This window comes from Peromyscus eremicus, chromosome X (genome assembly GCF_949786415.1).
Source record: "Peromyscus eremicus chromosome X, PerEre_H2_v1, whole genome shotgun sequence".
Lineage (NCBI taxonomy): Eukaryota > Metazoa > Chordata > Mammalia > Rodentia > Cricetidae > Peromyscus > Peromyscus eremicus.
The window spans coordinates 36,122,361-36,142,051 of NC_081439.1; the positions used below are offsets into that span (position 1 = coordinate 36,122,361).

The 19,691-nt window shown below is 36.1% G+C and overlaps 1 protein-coding gene across 1 annotated transcript in view; it reads right to left on the reverse strand.

Moving 5' to 3' along the window:
- Cfap47 (cilia and flagella associated protein 47) overlaps positions 1-19,691 on the reverse strand; it is a 264,376-nt gene that overhangs the window by 189,735 nt on the left and 54,950 nt on the right. The window contains exons 19-21 of the mRNA XM_059250611.1: positions 17,666-17,743; positions 13,403-13,547; positions 8,703-8,797 (exon numbers count right to left, since the gene is read on the reverse strand). Coding sequence (XP_059106594.1) covers positions 8,703-8,797; positions 13,403-13,547; positions 17,666-17,743 — 318 coding nt within the window. The remainder of the gene's footprint in view (positions 1-8,702; positions 8,798-13,402; positions 13,548-17,665; positions 17,744-19,691) is intronic.

Here is a 19,691-nt window from a genome sequence, read left to right on the forward strand (position 1 = left end):
TCAGAAGGAGGCATGGAACTCCCTGGAACTAGAATGATGAATGGTTGTGAGCAAGTATACGGGTGCTCCAAATTGAACCTGGGTTTTCTGCAAGAGCAAGGGAGCTCTTACTGTCTTAGAGTTAGCAGAGTCACCACGACCATAGCAACTCCAGTAAAGCGAAGCATTTAATAGGTACTGGCTAATAGTTTCAAGTTTAGTCCTCCTTTATTGTTATGGTGGGAATCACAGCAGCCTGCAGGCGTGATGGTGCTGAACAGGTAGCTGAGAGTTCTACATCTGGATCAACAGACAGCAGAAAGAAAGAGTGACACTGGGTGGGTCATGTAAGACCTCAAAGCCCATCCACACAGTGACACACTTCCTCCAACAAGGCCACTCCTACTCCAACAGGACCACACCTCCTCATAGTGCCACATACTATGAGCCTATGGGGACCATTTTCTTTCAAACCATCATAATCACTCAGCTATATCTACAGTCCTCAGTTTTTTATATTTATTTACATAATATGTAGATATGTGTAGGTTTGTGCATGCAATGGTGCTTATATGGAAGTCACAGGACAAAGTGAGAGACTTGTTTTCTTCTATCACCATGTGAGCTCTAAGAATTCAATTCAGGTCATCAAGCTTGGGAGCAAAAACCCTTACCCCACTGAGTCACCTTGCCACCTCCTTTAAATCTAGACTACTTAAAAAATTTAATATAATATTAATGATATATAGTTTTTAAATTACATTGCTTAGAGAATAATGACAAAAAGTAATATGTGCATCATTACAGATGCACATTTTTCCCAAGTATCTTTTATTTTGTGGTTGCTGAATCTTCTCATTAAGGACCAGTGCATCATTTTTATCCAATTATTTTAGTTTTAATGTTTTTCTGCATATAATAGGACTTATATTTTAAAGGAAAATATAGTCAAATAGTGTTTCAAACTGTCACTCTCTTCCTACTATTGGATGGAGATGGGTTCCCAATCACAGGGAAGAGAGTAATAGTTTATGGAAATACAAAGACAAGGAATTGGGAGGCTAAAGTTCTAGACTGGCTTCTACGGGGATATAAAAAATTACTTAAGAAATGAGTGAAGCATGCAAGACTCATTAGGAGATTGGGAATCAGAGAAAACCTACGTTAGTAGGGGGATATATTCACACAACACAAAATTCAAAGAAGCAGGACCTTTAAACAAAGATAGCCTAGAAAAAAATCAAACCAAAAAGGACTCAAGAAAACATTAACTTCTAGGCCTACACTAAGAGCCAGAAGGGCTATTAAGAAGCAAAACCAAGACAAAAAGCAGTTTCCTTGATAAATGTGTGTGTGTGTGTGTGTGTGTGTGTGTGTGTGTGTGTGTGTGTGTGTTTGTTCAGTGGGATGAAATGATTACTGGGGAGTGAATAAATAGGGATTATGGAAATGTAGAATCAGAAGACGGGAAAGAGGATCAGAAGACAGAGGGGAAAGAGAACAAAATCCACATATGAGGGGAATCAGAGGTGACAAAGATGAAAACATATTTCATAGGGATGTTCTATTACAGGAAAACATGAGTTAAAAAGTGGTCTGAGTTCTGATAAGTTAGTTCTGACAGTTATTGGCTATTGAGGCTTAACTGATGGATCTAGTATTAAATCTCTAAGTCAAGGTTATAGGAATAGAAATCAAAATTAATACAGAACAAAAAGATTATATTTATGAATATATACATACAGATGCAACAACAATTAATTGAAAAAGAGGCCATGACTTTGAAAGACAAGAATAAGATATGGTAGAGACCGGAGGAAAGAAAGGGAAGTGGATACAATCTAATTATATCATAATCTGAAAAATAAAATAAATGATAAAAATTTCTAAGAGATTTAACATAAAGGAAGACATCAATACTCATTTAAGTACATCCGATGTTGACATGATGTCAGTATATACCGAAATAAGTCAATGTATCCATTTGAACATTTTACTCTCCTTTTAGATAAAATTCAGTCTTCCAAAAAGAACTTTTAAGTTCACAAAGAAGTATCATTGCTATTATGAGCAGGTGGAAAGCCATATACATTCTCTCAGCTTAAACATTCATACATAATTTGTTTAAAAGGAATCTTCCTCAAAAGTAAAGATGTGATGTAAAAAACTACCTCACCTACAAAATTATTATCCCTTCAACAACACTGTAAGAATGGGGATACCCTCTGTTCTACCAGAACCAACCCCCAGTCTTGTCCTTAGTACTACAACAAAACACCAACTACAGGTTTCAGTAACTCCTGCTCACATCTCCTGTGGATTCTACAGACCATCCGGTCCTAACCTGCCTCCTTGCATTCCTCACTGTATCCCACTAGAAACCAACTGCTAAATCTGGGTCCGTAACTGCCACAAAACCTGATGTCTAGACAGCATAAAAACACAATCAACAACATCCATGGAAACACAGGCCAGCTATACCCTGAGTATTCCAACACACCTGAAGCACAAGAAAAACACCTTAAAGTCAACAATATGAACATGATGGAGATCCTTAAAGAGGAAATTAATAAATGCCTTAAAAAATACAGGGAAACATGAACAAAAAATGAAAGAAATTAATTAATCCTTTAAGGAAAGTAAAAACACAAACAAATAGTTGAAAGAAATGATTAAACTGTTAAAGACCTGAAAAAAGAAATAGAAGAAATAAAGAAAATCCAAATTGAGGGAACTCTAGAAATAAAGAATTTAGGAATCTGAACAAGAACTATACAGGCAAGAGTCAGAGTCAGTAACAGAAGAAAAAACATGAAAAGGTGACTGTCAGGCACTGAATACAAGAGAAGAAATACATCAGTCAAAGAAAATGTTAAATCTAAAAACCAAAGCTTCCAGGAAACTTTGGAAACTATGAAAGATGAAACATAAAAATACTAGGAATAGAGGAAGGAAAAAGAAACTGAGCTCAAAGGCCCACAAAATGTTTTCATGTTTTCAACAAATTCACAGAAAAAAATATTCTTAACCTGAAGAAGGAGATGCCTATAAAGGTACAAGAAGCATACAGAAGAGAAAAAAGAAAGAAAAAAAAACTAGACCAGAAAAGTACCCTTGCCACATAATAAACAAAACATACAGAATAAAGAACATTAAAAACTGCAAGGGAAAATGACCAAGTAATATATAAAGACAGACCTATTAGAATTGAACTTGACTTCTCAATGGAGGCTCTAAAAGCGAGAAGGGCCTGGATGGATGTTTTGCACTCTAAGAGACCACAGAGGCCAGCCTAGACTATACCCAGCAAACTTCCAATCACCATAGATGGAGAATATAAAATATTCCATGATTAAGTCAAATTTAAACATTAACTCTTTACAAATGCAGCAATACAGAAGGCACTAGAAAGAAAATTCCAAACTAATGAGGTTAAGTACACACATGAAAACACAGGGAATAAATAATTTCACATCAGCAAAATCAAGAGAAGGTAAGCATTTGTGTGTGAACTTACTTCCTCGTGCATGTGCACTCGCACACACACAGGTACGCACCCACACCCTGCAACCAACACCAACACCAACAACAAAATAATAGGAATCAGCAATCATTGGTCCTTGACATCTCTCAATATCAATGGACTCAATCCCCCTGCCACTGCCGGAAAAAAAAAGCACAGATTAACAAGATAGATACAAAAACAGGATCCCACCTTCTGCTAAATCCAAGAAACACATCTCAATATCAAAGATAGATATTACCTCAGGGTAAAGGGTTGGAAAAGGATATTCTAAGAAAACGGACCTGAGAAGCAAGCTAGTGTAGACATTTTAATATCTAACAAAACAGACTTCAAACCAAAACCAATCAAAAGAGATGGTGAAGGACACTACATACTCAATGGAAAAATCCACCAAGATGGCATTTCAATTCTTAACATCTATGCCCCAAACACAAGGGCCCCCAAGTTTGTAAAAGAAACACTACTACAGCTTAAAGTGCATCTTGACCCTCACACACTGATAGTGGGAGACTTCAATAACTGACTCTTACCAATTTACAGGTCATCTAGATAAGAACTAAATGGAGAAATACTGGAGCTAACAGATGTTATAAACCAAATGGACCTACGATATTTACAGAACACCACCCAAACACAAAAGAATATACCTTCCACTCTGCACATCACGGAACTTTCTCTAAAATGGACCACATACTCAGGCATGAAACAGATACAAGAAAACTGAAATCACTCCCTGCATACTATCACACCACCACAGATTAAAGCTAGTTATCAACAACAACAGAAAGACTACAAACTCAGGGAAACTGAACAACTTTCTACTGTATGATGTGGTGATATTTTGTTTGTGCTCTAACAAATAAAGCTTGCCTGGAGATCAGAATGCAGAGCTAGCCACTAGAGCCAGATAATGGTGGCACACACCTTTAACCCTAGCACTTGGGAGGAGAAAACAGGAAGTGATATGGCTAGATGGAGAGAGGAAGTGATAAGGCGGGGTAGACACAGGAGTTTGCCCTGTTTGTGAAGTCTGAGAATTCCTAGAGGTAATTCCTACACATAAATAACAAACAGACTGGGAGAGAAATCAGGGACATAACACCTTTCCGAAAAGCCCCAGATAATATAAAATATCTTGAGGTGACTCTAACCAAGCAAGTGAAAGACCTGCACAATAAGAATTTTAAATCCATGAAGAAAGAAATTGAAGCTATCAGAAGATGGAAAAATCTCTCATGCTTATGCATCAGAAGGATTATCATCCTACCAAAAGCAATCTACAGATTCAATGCAATCCCCATCAAAATTCCAACTCAACTCTTTACAGACCTTGAGAGCTCAATTCTCAACTTCATATGAAAAACAAACAAACAAACAAACAAAAACCTCCAGGGCCGGGCGGTGGTGGCGCTCGCCTTTAATCCCAGCACTCTGGAGGCAGAGCCAGGCAGATCTCTGTGAGTTCAAGGCCAGCCTGGTCTACACAGTGAGATCTAGGACAGGCACCAAAATTACACAGAGAAACCCTGTCTTGGGGAAAAAAAAAAAAAAACTCCAGGACAGCTAAAACACAATACTGAACAGTAAGAGGAAAAAAAAAAAACTGTTGAATGTCCAACCATTATCAATTTCAAGTTATACTACAGAGCTATAGTCATAAAAACAGCATGTTATTGGCATTAAAACAGACATGTTGATAAATGGGATTGAACTGAAGACTTGGACATAAATCCACACACATATGAATACCTGAGTTTTTATAAAGAAGCAAGAAATACACACTGGGGAAAAAAAGCTGGCATCATCAACAAATGGTGCTGGTCAAACTGGTTTTCAGCATGTAGAAGAAAGCAAATAGATTGTTATTTATTACCCTGCCCAAAGCTAAAGTCCAAATGGATCAAAGACCTCAACATAAAACCAGATGCACTGAACTTAAGAGAAGAGAAAGTGGGGAACAGCCTTGAATGCATTGGCACAGGAGAAGACTTATTTAACAGAGCACTGATAATGCAAGCACTAAGATCAACAATTAATAAAAGTGACCTTATGAAACTGAAAAGCTGATGTAAAGCAAAGGATACTCTCATTTGGACAAAGCAGCAGCGTACAGAATGGGAAATGATTTTTACCAACTCTACATCTGATAGAGGACCAATATCCAAAATATATAAAGAGAGCTCAATAAACTAGATATCGAAAACCCAAATAATCCAATTAAAAATGGGATACAGATCTAGACAGAGAATTCTCAATAAAGGAATCTCAAATGGCTAAGAAAGACTTAAAGAAATGTCCAACATCCTTAGTCAGCAAGAAAATGCAGATACTTTGAGATTTCATCTTACACCTGTCAGAATAGCTAAGATCCATACCATAAGTGACAGCTCTTACTGGCGAGGATAAACAAGGAATACACTCTTCCATTGCTGTTGGAAGTGAAAACTTCTACAGCCACTATGGAAATAAATATGGCTGTTTCTCCATATTGAACTCCAGGTTCAATATATCATCCCTCCTTTTTAAATTGTTTATACTTCTTTATTTTGTGTGTATGAATGTTTATCCTGAATGTATGTATGTGTATCTCCTGTATGTTGGGTGTCAATGGAAGCCAGAAGAGTGTGTTGGATGTCCTAGTACCTGAATTAGAGATGTTTATGTGCTACCGTGTGGGTGCTGAGAATTGAACTGGTTTCTTCAGCAAGAGCAACAGGTACTCTTTAGTCCCCCTGAGTGATCACCCTCAACTAACATTAGGATGTTTGAAAAAGCCATAAAGAAACATTTTATAAGTTTACTTAAAAATACATATAGGTATATATATGTATATATATGCAAAAATATATGTGTATACAAATGAAAATATATATATAACCCATACAAATACACACACACACACACACACACACACACACACACACACACACACACGCAGAGACAGAAATAGAAATTGAGAAAGTTTAAATGGAATCATGCCAGGTAGGGCTACAATGTTTCTCCTAAGAACCATACACTAACAGAAACTTTAATACCCGGTAAGGGGAAACTCAAATTGTTGGTCAGGGGCTGTCCAAGACACTCCCAAAATAATATAAGTGATTGCAATTACCCTTAGTTCCCTCCCAGAACTTGAAGGTAAGACTATTACGGAAGACACCGCACACTTGACATAGGACCTGAAAGAATAGAGCTGGAACTGACCTGGAAGTCTCCTCCCTGAGGACTACCTCTCATAGTAGTGATAGATGCTATGAAAGCTGCTAAGGGAGAAAAGCAATCAACAGTCCTACCCAGAGGTAAAGTCTACTAACCACAACAATGACTAGACCAGTTTGATATCCCCAATGATACAATAGTGGCACTATTTTCACAGTGGTAATGAACAACTGTCTAATTGGACTTGAGGCAGGTTCAATAGGAGGGAATCTAGAGAGGTCATAGAATCTAGAAGTAAACCTACAATGTCATTTTCCTAAGCCACTGTAATAGCTAACTATATTTTAAATAATTATCCTTATACTCACAGATGAGTACAACTTTCACCCCTCATCAAAAAATCTTCTTTTTGCAGCAAATAGGCAACTAAAATGAGCCACAACTGGTCAAAATCCAGAGAATAAGTGACCATAGGATGCCCACTCTCAGAATTGGTACATCTACAATGCCACCACAATACCTAAGGCTCGGAGAATATTGTATATGAGGGGTGGAAAGATTTTAAATATCAGAGAACTAGTATGGTCGTTGAATAGTGTCTTCTAGACATGAGGCAAATTGCTTCCATGATATCTAAACAATATGGTTGCCTAACCAAGACCCACATAATGACAACACTAGCAGACATGTCAAGGTGGATGGGGGGGATTATTATTGTTTTCACTTAGTAAATCATTTTCTGTACTTACTGGTACAAATAATTTAACTACACTGTTCTTTGTTTATTTGTTTTGTTTTGCTTTACTTCTGATGTATAAATCTTACACTATAATTGTCAAAAAGAAGCTCTCAGAGGCTAGAGAGATAGCTCAGCAGTTAAGAGCCCACTGACTGCTCTTCCAGAGGACCCAGGTTCAATTCCCAGCACCCACATGGCAGTCTGTAACTCCAAGATCTGACACCCTCACACAGACATACATGCAGGCAAAACACCAATGCAAATAAAAATAAATAAACTATTTAAAAAAAGAAGCTCTATCCTTATCATTTCATAAATCTGAAACAAGAGCATACTGCAGCTTACTTCTTAAACTTAGCCAGTGATACCCATTCCTTATAGACATACTCCAATAAAGGTTCATTCTTTTATATTGATGGTTTTTTTCCAGTTCAAAAATATCATTGGTTATCATGGGAACAATATTAACTAAGCATCATAGAAACAACATGTTTTAATTGTTCACAACATTTTGGGGGATTTCAGATAATGATTCCAAGAGTCACCTTCAAAAATAATTATAAAACACAAGGTAGCTTGAATATAAGTTGTTTTCTCATTGGCTTAATCCTATCATTCCTTGACAACATATCATACTTCAAATTTGATAGTAAGTACAGCAAAGACAATATAATCATAGTTCCCCATGAATTAGGCATATCTAATATAGGAGCCCACAAAGATTCTAACTTGTGGTTTGACTCAAGGTCAGAGTCAGAGTTTATATTGCTCTCCAAGGCAGCATAATAATAGAGTGCAAAGGCATGGTTACCAGGTGTCTTATACTTCAAGGCCTAATCTCAAGATGCTTTGCCATGGGGCATGGTTACCAAGTATTTAGAAGGTCTATACTCGGTTGTACCCTGTGCTTTGATCTTGAAATGGGGAGGTCTTAGGCCTTTCCCCTTGCTAGTGTATAAAAAGCCCATTAGAAATAAAGAGTGGGTATTGACCTAGGACCCTCCGGAAGATATCCTGTATCTCTGTCTTTTTTTTTCATCTATATTTCCATCTAGAATTTCTCAATTCCTCACTCCCCTCTTCAAGGAACCCTTTGATAGATCAGGGCTGAACTCCAACACTGAATTCCGACAATCTAGTAATTATATTACTGAATTAAAAGTTATAGCTATGCATAGTCACTCCTTAGAATAAGACCCACTCAAAACAGAATTTAGGTGATATCTGATAGATTCTTAAATAGCTAATCTGTAATCCCATTACTCTTCCATGATATGAGTAACAGAAAACCGAACTTACTTCTACAGGAGAAAATGCTATGCCACATTCTACAGAAGTGCTTTCTTCTACCTCTATGGCATACATATAAGGAACTTCTGTATTTTTGAACTCTCCTATAAAAGAAGAAAAATGATATATAAAACATATATGTATATATATTGCAATATGATTTAATGTGAACCCTGAAGATGTCATTATAATACTCATAGCAATCAAAATGCAACTACTGAAATACCTAGGGGTAAAGCTGCATAAAATTTATAGGTGAACAATGATTCTTAATACCAAGTTTATACCACCAAATTACATATCAAAATATGCAACACAGAATCAGGAAGTAAATAATAAAAAGTCCATTATAAAATTTTTCCAAAGTTAAATAAATATAGTAATATTCTGATGAAGGTGGAAAGGAATAAAGAGCAAGGTCAAGCAACTGACTTGGTCATAGTAGTTAGAATAGCTAAGAAATGACCTATGTGATAAAGGGGAAGCAAAGACGACTCAGGTCTTATTTGATCACCAGAAAATTCACAAGTTTACAAAGAATACCAATTACTTCAATTGTCCATCATTTATTTTTGAGGAGACACTTGAAATTTCCTTTCAGAAACACATATATGCACATATGTACATGTGATGCATTAGTATTAACTATTGCCACCCTACTATTGTAAGGTCTCAAAGAATATTAGTCATTAAAAACAACATCATAAAAACAAGGCAAACAATTTCACAAAAGAAAAATTATTGTCAAAATGGGATTATTTCAAGAATAAAGATATTATGTAATAATACAGTTGTCCCAAATAAATTAATTGCTGAAAGTTCAAATGGAAGTTGCAGTGGAACCACTCTTCTTTACACAAAACAATCTGTAAAGTTTCATTACAGTTACCTTATTACTCCCATGAATAATAATCTTAATTGACTCTATCTGGAAATCAAACTTAGTAACTGATCCCATCTTTCTTCTCACTCAAATTCACTTACCCATGGTTTGATGGGCAAACCATGGAACAAATGAATCCATTGACTGTATACTAATACTTAAACTTTTGAGGCCTAGGAAAATATAAAAAATATACCAATATGAAACATCAAAGAATAGCTAACTAGGATAGATACATATTTATAAAATAAGATAGTTTAGCTAAACAAATATTTAGAAGCAAATATGAGATATATGTCAAAAGTATTTCCCATTGCTCCCTGGTATATTTTTCTTTCCTTGACAATGCCCTCATACAAATTATGTGCACAGTACTTGAATAGACAACTTTACTAAAAATAAAAATTATAAATATGGTACTGTATCTTATGGAATATACACTCTATGAAGGTTAAAAGAAAAAACAAAAACAAAAATGAAACATGTACACAGAGCCTTCTACTACTGGCAGAATCTGGTTAGTTTCACAGTAAAAAGCAAATATATTTCCATGTACTTAACAAGAGTTCAAATGAGACTATCAATGATCCATAGAACACAGGAAGAAGCAACCAGTTTAAAAGATGGTAAGACCCCAAGAAGCATAGAGAAAGGAGATGTATTATTCTAGGAAATTCAGGGCTGTTGAGATGTAGGATATAGTATGATTCCAGAAGACAATTTATGGTGCCTACAATGAGCAGTAACTAGAATGACAAAGTGAAGTCGTGCATAAATGTATTGTTATCATTTCCAGCATCCTACTAGCCACTTCTGGAGTTCCACGACCTTGCATGTGCTGTCAGCATTTAGACAAAATGCCTAGTCACCCCAGGGCCTTACGTCCTACTTAATCTGTGCACAGCATGGCCACATAATCTATGTGCATGCATGGCATGGCTACATAAGCCCCTATACACATGTATGGTTATCCTAGAAAAAGGAATTTACCTGTTCCCTTCCCCCTTCAGCCACACCTCTTTCCGGCAGGCCTGCTCACTATTGCTCTTTTCCTATTTCCCTAGTAAAACTCTTAAAGAAGGTTTTGTTGTATCTTGTGGTCTGTTCTCACGCTCAGTAAATACAGTATGTATGTTAACATTACTTTTCCCATATGTCATTTTTTTTTTTTTTTTTTTTTTGGTTTTTCGAGACAGGGTTTCTCTGTGTAGCTTTGCGCCTTTCCTGGGACTCACTTGGTAGCCCAGGCTGGCCTCGAACTCACAGAGATCCGCCTGGCTCTGCCTCCCGAGTGCTGGGATTAAAGGCGTGCGCCACCACCGCCCGGCTCCATATGTCATTTTATCAAATAATACTTAGAGGATTTTGTTGGAAATCAATAAGATGTCAAAGATAGACATTTATCTGTTAAAATACTTATAAGAAAATACATTTTCAAAACGGCTTAAGAAAATGTTTTTCTGTTACTAGCTATTAAAATCAACTTATGTGCTTTGTTTACTTTGTGCAGCCTGTTTCTCTGAAACACTGCTACTAGTAAAAGGAAACCAAGAGAGCTTTTTAAGTAGAGAAATTTGATCAGATCTTTGAATATAATACTCTGTGGAATAGGAATAAGAAGGGGATGGAAGCTGAAATTCATATGAAAAGATAACAGAGTGTCCTTGAAGAGAGGCTTGAACTAGAGGTAAGTCAACTATGAGAAGAAAAGCACTTTGCAGGGCAGCTTGCAAAAACTTGCCAAGAACAGTCGATTCATGAAACAAGAGTGTATGGGTAACCAGAATAAAGTGTCAAAGGCTAAAAATTGCTTCAACATACACATTTTAAGAAATAAACATAGACTTCATGTAGATTCCCAATAGTCTAGTCTAAACTTGCCATGGACAACTAAGTAAGACACTCAAACACAGAGTGCCTACTTAATCATGATCTGACTCCAGCATTCTATTAAGTATGAACTGAACTCTCAGATACCTGGATCTTAGGGTCAAAAATGAGAAATGGTTGGAAATTCCCTCCTCCTCAATACATGATTATCGGGTCAGATAATTCCTCATTTCTCTGTATTTGTAATCTCTTCCTTCCCTTAGCCAGTTCCCCTGCCTGAGTCCAGAGCTATCATCACTTTTCACTCTGTGGCCACTGCATCTATCTCCCTATCTTCCTCACAGCACCTTCTCCATTAAACTGCAGAAGAAAAGTGCAAGCCTAATTATGCCATTGCCTGCATATAAATCCTGTAATCATGCAGCTTAACCTCCAAAAGTCCAGAAAGTCATTAATCCCGACACTTGAGAGGCAGAGACAGATGGATCTCTGTTAGTTTGAGGCCAGCCTCGTCTACAGAGGGAGTTCCAAGCCAGCCAGGCTACACAGTGACACCCTGTCTCAAAAAATAAAAAAAATCCACAAAGGTACCTTCACAACCTTAGTCTCACACTCCAACTACTAATCACACTAACTCCTTATAAGGACTTTACTCCCATTCTTTCACATATACCCTTGTTTATATTCTTTCAATTCCTTAAGATGTGTAATAATTATCAGTGTTCTGATAACTGAGTCTAGACTAGCTTTTCCCCAATGTATATTCCTTTAACAGCACGTGAGGAACTGTCTTGCATTATTAGTTACGTTATATGGTAAAAACCTGATTTTTAGTTTACCTACTGCTACAGGTAGTCACCATTTGTCACCTAGACCTAATACTCATATTTCTTGGCTTTACTCTACCTTGACTTCTCATAAACAATAAGTCAAGCTTCCTTGCTATTTCTCCTGATTTAGTCCCACCACAGAAAGCACCAGCAAAATAGTCCAAAGTAGGAGGTGAGAAAAAGTTAAATGTTTATCCTTCTACTCCCTCACAAGCCTTGGTTGCAGTTCTAGCAATGGCTCCACTCCTTTGTCACTATAGTACTTATTAGTTGCCTCATTGTCCATAACATCATCTTCTGCTAGATCACCAATGTACTCTTTCCTCTTGTTCCTTCAGGATTAGAGATAATAGCAGCTTCCACCCACTTTTTCCTTAATACTGCCCTAGACTCCATACACAATTCATTCTCTAAGTCTATTTAGTCAAACCCTCTGAATGATTCACTTGTTTGTCACTGAGATTCTGACAGATAACCTTACTGTTCACTTCTTAAGATCATAGAAAATGTCTTAGTTATCTTATAGACTTAGTCTACTTTTTAGGCTAAAATTTTGATTTGTCAAATATTTACTGATGAGGAATTAACTGAGTCAATTGGAAAAACACATTTTCTTTAAGGATTCAAATAACAGATACTTTGTGAGACACGATTTCTAACCCAACCCTTCAATTCTGCCATTTTAACATGAAAGCAGCAAAAAAGCAACAGGTAAATAAATCTATATTCTAATAAAATTTGGTTTATAAGATAAAGTTAAAACCAGATTTGGCCCATGAGGCTTAGTTGCTAAGTAAAAAGGAAACAATACACTCATACAAGTATACATTTCATTTAAACGCAGAATAAACATAAAGACTCATGATACATGAGTACACACAAGAGGGAAGACTGCAAACAATTTTGAGAATGTAAAATTAACAATTATATTTTAAGTTACAGCATAAACAATTATATATCATACTTGTTACATGAACCTAATTAGTAAATACAGCTATATATCATGTTATCAAAGTGTTCTAATATTACAATAGATATATTTAAAGAAGTAAAATCATAACAAATTATGGGAAATAACTGCCATTGTCATATGTTATTAATAATTATACCTTAGACAATTTAAAACTACTTTGCTTTATAATACTACTACAATATAAAACATATACCTGCATTTCCCCTAAAATCCATTGCAAAAAGTGGAAAATCTTTTAGATTGAACTCCACTTTGGCCCGTGTCACACCTCTGTTTTTTATAACAAATGGAATAACTTCTGTAGTGCCAACATAGGTGCCACTGAAATTAAATACATTCTAAAAATCAAAAAAGAAATAAAAATTAGAAAGTAGAATAATGCTTTACAAATATATATATAGTCAAATTTATATTTTGATATTTGTCAAGGTGATTAACTGCTAAACATATCTCTATAAAGGTAAAACTTTATTTTTCTCTTCCCCATATCCTATATGTAAAATACCAAAACCCATTAAACCTGCTCCCCTTCTTCAATCTCTTTACTAGATTGTATCTGTATAATAATAATATGTAGTCAACTGTAATTTAGTTTCCAGATTTTTAAATTTTTAAATTCTTCCCTTCAATAACTAAGTCACAAACTCCCTCTCTTATATTTGCCCTTCCCCTGCCATCAACAGGACAAGGTCTAAGCTCATGAGCAATACTTTAGTCCAAGTTCTTTAGTGCCTCATAGTCTAGCTCATCTAAGCTCCTTTCTCATCCTAACATTTAATATTTCAGTAAGCTCTATGATTTTGCATTTCAAACTAACACGAGATAGTTATTTCAACCTTGTGCCTCTTAATCATGGTGTCTCTACTGCCAAGAAGCCCCTTCTCTAAAATGTAGTTACCTGATAAAATTATGCATCCATAAAAAGCTCATATAAACCATAATTACACTGTGGTAAGGCTGACATCACTTATGCTTATTTTCTGGGTGACATCACAATATCTGTTCACATATGTGACTCTCATAATGAAGAACAGGATTCATTTTCATATACATACACATGTGTTTCTGTCCTTGTGTGTGTCCATGTTTATATGTGCACTGGATGCTTACTGAGTGTATGTGAACTCTTGCTCATACACCAAGTATGTGACTCTATCACAAACTCTGTAAGGTACATCATTATAGAGTTACTATAAGATCAACTTCTTAGCAAACGAAGCATGCAGAACATTAGAAGGACATAGTAGCAACAGTATTGTAATACTGAGTAAAATACTTTATTATGATCAACAGACAATTGCTTCATTTAAAATATCAACCTATTTTATACAAAAAATTGGAAAATTCAATAAATGTTCAATGTTTTCTGAATATATAAACATTACTTATTCCTTGATTATATGCTCATTTAGTTAAAATTCATAATTGTTATTAAGATACAAACTTAGTGCTATAATTATTACTACAGAGATTCTAAATGCATTTTTAAAATGACATATTACTACTGCTGTTGTTACCATTATTAATTAGATGTGATTTGGATATAGAGTCCAAGCTGTTATCTAATTTGTGATCCTTCAACCTCAGCCTAACGAATGTTACAATTACAGGCAAGCTGTACCAAAACTGGTGAGCAAATTATTTTTAAAAGAAAGCTATAAATGTAAATTTCAAAATCATAAGGGCTTACTGATAAACACAGATCAATATAAAGTCACATAAACTATTCTATTTAATAGTAATGTGTAAAGTGTGCCCCAAAATGGATTTGGCATAAGTAAATAGAATAATAAAAGTCTCAATATTCAATATTTTCCCATAGAGTATACTATACTAAAGAGAAAGACACTTTAGCTTTTATACTATTTAATTTTCCTTTTTTCCATTTAATTGCAATATAATTGTTTTTCACACACAACACATCCTGACTATAGTTTCCCTTCCCTCTACTCCTATGAGTTCCTCCGCATCTCCCCTCCCATCTGGGTCCACCCCACTTCTGTTTCCCATTAGATAACAAAGAGAATTCTATAGGATTACAATAAAATATAATTAAATTATAGTAAAAAAAAAAACTAATACATTAAAATTGGACAAAACAAACAAAGAGAAATAAAGAGCCTAAGAATAGGCACAAGAAACAGATCCACTCGTTCACACACTCAAGAATCCCATAAAATCACTAAACTGGATGCCATGATAGATATGCAAAGAACCTGGTTGTAGATCCATGCAGGCCCTCATTGTGCATGCTGCCTCAGTCTCTGGGAGTTCATGTGTTGATCATGTTGATTTACAGGGCCTTGTTTTCTTGGTGTCCTCCATCTCCTCTAGCTCTTACATTCTTCATCTTCAATAATCACTACAGTCTTAAATAGGCTAGTGGAATGTCTGCTGGTCTATGGATCTATGCTTCTATCACTGAACAATAGGAATCAGAAACAAAAGCCTTGTCTCTAGAATTTTTGTTGTGCAATTAAAGCACAGACTGGCACTGAGGTACTAAGGCAGCCAGTTAAGCTTTTTAATCAATGCATTTTATAATTTAGCACCACAATGGCACCAGATACTGGGGAAACAATTGGAAGAAAAAAAGTACCAAGCAATCTCAAAATAAAAGGATATTTTATACGGTGAAAAAGCTCACAGAGTATAAGAGGTTAATAACATCTTATAAATGTCAGACTGGAAGAATATGAAGGCCTGATTTGAACATCTAATGAAAGTTTCTTTGGGTAAATGGACCAGAACTTATCCTTCAAAGTGCTGTAAAAAGTTGTGTGTGTGTGCGTATGTGTGTCTGTCTGTCTGTGTCTGTGTGTGCTTCTATGTGCACACATGTGTGTATCAGTGTGCATGCACATTATCAACTGTAGAACAAGTACTATTTATTTATAGATAATAATTTGAAAAACTGATGTGAGTATAGTTCAGAAAATTAAAATCAACACTACAGTTAGGTATCTATACTCATTAGCTGAGCATTTTACATCTTAAAATATGGAGCAATAGAAATACAAGTAATATGATATTTTAGAAATTATCTTGTAGGGGCTAGACAGCTCAGCGATTAAGAACTCTGGCTGCAGTGACAGATGGAGGCAGATACAGAGATCAACGGCCAGACACCAGGCTGAGCTCCGGGAATCCAATTGATGAGAGAGAAGAGGAATTCTACAGGCGAGGGACGTTGAGATCATGATGGGAGGACGTGCAGAGATGACCAGCCACACTAGTGGAAGCCCACGAACTGTGGACTGGTGGCTGTGGAGCCCTCATGGGACTGGACTAGGCCCTCTGGATAGGGAAGACGGTTGTTTGGCTCAAACTGTTTGGTGGGCACCCAGGCAGGGGGATTGGAATCTGTCCCTAGTCTATGGGTAGGCTTCTGGGACCCGGTGCCTATGGTGTGACACCTTGCACAGCCTTGGTGCAGTGGGAAGGGGCTTGGACCTGCCTAGGCTCAGTGTGCTGGGCTTTGCTGACTTCCCATGGGAGACCTCGATTTGGGGGATGTGGGGATGTGGAGTGGCTTGAGAAAGAGGGCTGGGGGTGGGATGAGGGAGGAGGGGGGGTCTGTGGATAGTATGTGGAGTGAGTAGAAAATTTCCTAATAAAGAAAAATGAAAAAAAAAAAAAACTCTGACTGCTCTTCTATAGGTCCTGAGTCCAATTCCTGGGAACCACATGGTGGCTCACAACTATCTATAGTAGGATCTGATGCCCTCTTCTGGCATAAAGGCATATATGCAGATAGAGAACTCATATACATAAAATAATAAATAAATGTTTAAAAAATAAAAAGGGGGAAAAAGATCTTTAAAAAAAGAGAGAAAGAAATCATCTTGTGAAGAAAAACATGGACAAATACTGCATCTCAGGAAGCCATTGTACCTCAGAATATGACCTGCCATGTTGACAGTGCTTGCAATAACAAAAGCCAGAAATAACTAGATGGAAGAACAATGGAATGAAGATGCTAATTACGGTATGTTCAAATAAATAACCCTTATGCAGCAGTGATAAAAAATACAGTACAGTTTCATACAACTTAAATCAATATTGGAAACACAATATTCAGTTAAAATAACTCCTCAAAGATTACAAACACTTCTTCATGTGTCATAAACCTCAAAACCAGACAAATTTAACCAATAGTTAAGACAGTTATATATAAGTACTTTCATTATAGGCAAAGGATCATCTCTTATGAAGGATGAGAACATAATGAAACCATTCTAATAATACTGATAGTTTTCTCACACCTAAGTTCAATGTTTTACTCTTAAAAATTCAATATTCTGCTTCATCAGTTACATTTATATTACACATATTAGCTAAACTATGTAAAATTACTATACAGGAAAATATTTGTAAACATGAATGGACTGACTATGGACACATAACAATCATCACTGGACATAAATTAAGCAAACAAGCAAGGGAGCATACTCACAGGTGTGATTTCAACATCAGCAATTTCAACAGATCCACCAATCCTAAGATCTATAACATTTGCATGGTGAATAGCAACCTTATTTAAGAGAAATAGGAAATTTTGTAGAAATTATGTTAAAATATAATTATATATACATGAAAAATTCCAGGCCCCCTTATATACCACTTTATAATGTAAATAAGAACATATATATATATAATATATATGTGTATACATATATATTTATATTTAAAATTTATTATGGCAGTTATTAGCACTTTTCTTCTTTGGCAGAATTAATACTGCTTGGAAAACGGAATGTTCAACCATTAGAAATTAGATGGCTTATGAATTTGACTGGAGAGTAATGTGTATTTGACTAGACTGACTATAATTCTCTAACACATTTTTCCATATCTAATTACAACAGATTACTCAAAATAACCAAAGTACAGTTGAATGATATATACTCTGTTCCACAGAAATATGCTAATAGGGCTGGCCAGTGATGGCGTACACCTTTAATCCCAGCACTTGGGAGGCAGAAGCAGGTGGATCTCTGTGAGTTCGAGGCCAGCCTGGTCTACAGAGTGAGTTCCAGGACAGGCTCCAAAGCTACACAGAGAAACCTTGTCTTAAAAAAAACAAAAAAAATATGCTAATAGACACAATAACTGTAAAAATAAGTCAAAATTGTTGTACAGAACTAATATATAACTATATTATCTTCTTTTTAAATACTTTGTATACTATGGCATAACTCTCTCAAGAAACTTCATTTCAAAGTACAGAAAACTAAAGTTTAGAAAGGCCAATGTTCTGTCTCTGATGGTCCATAAATTGGAATGCCAGCACAATTAAACCTGAACCATAGCCTGCCTGAATACTGAATCTTCACCAAGAAAATTAAGATAGTAAACAAGAATCAAATAACTTCAAAGAATATGAAAGTTTAAGGTACCATGCAGTGGTAGGGGAACGGTGCTCTATCTAGGGAGAGGGAGAATAGGACAAAGGTGCTATGAAGGAGAAAATGGAAAAAATATAGCGGTGGGTTCTAACTGGGGCAGGGAGTGGGCAATAAAGAGGGAGAAAGAAGGAGGGGGATAAATAACACTGTTTGAAAAAGCCATAGAGGAGGAACATTTTACATTTTCTTAAAAATGCATATACTACATATTCATATGTATATGTATACACACACCAAACATATATGTATATATGCATATACATACACGTATACATATATGATAATGCTCCCCTCAGGAAACAAAGACAATCTGACAAAAACCCTAGATCTAGTCAGGGTAAAACTCCCTTTGAGTTGTTGGAAGGAGTCTACAAGACTTCCAAAACAACATGGTTGCCTCCCAAAACTTGATGGTAAGACCCTACTGCTGAAGATACCACACATTTTGGTTATAGGACTAAAGGAATTCAGCTGGACATGACCAGGAAGCCTCCTCCCTGGGGACTAGCTCTCATACTACTGGAAGTTGCTATGTAAGCTACTAAGGGAGAGAAGCAATCAATAGTCCTACCCAGCTGTGATGTCTACATATCACAATGGCCTACCTGAAAATATATCCCCAATAGTGCAACAGTGGTATTAGGGATGACTGATTTAAGACTCACTTAATGGAACGAATTCATGTCTGGTACTGGGCCAAGCCAACTATCCATGTATGGAGCTCTCATAGACTCTAGAGGACAACCCACTATGGCCACTTTCCTAAACCAGTATAAAATTTCTAACTACATTCTAAACATTTATGCTCAAACCCAGAGATAAATATAGTTTTTATCCCTTATTTTGAAAAGCTATTTTTGTAGCAGATGGGGACTATGGCAGAAATTATAACTGGTTAAAATACAGAAAACAACTGACCATGGGTGCCCATCTGCAACAGAACCCTTATACCTAAGGCTCAGGAAATCATGGAAGAGGAGAGAGAAAGATTTAAGAGCCAGAGGATCAGAATGTCTACTGTATTCCATAATTACTTTTTCCTAATTTCCCTAATAGTGGAGAAAAGCTCATCTA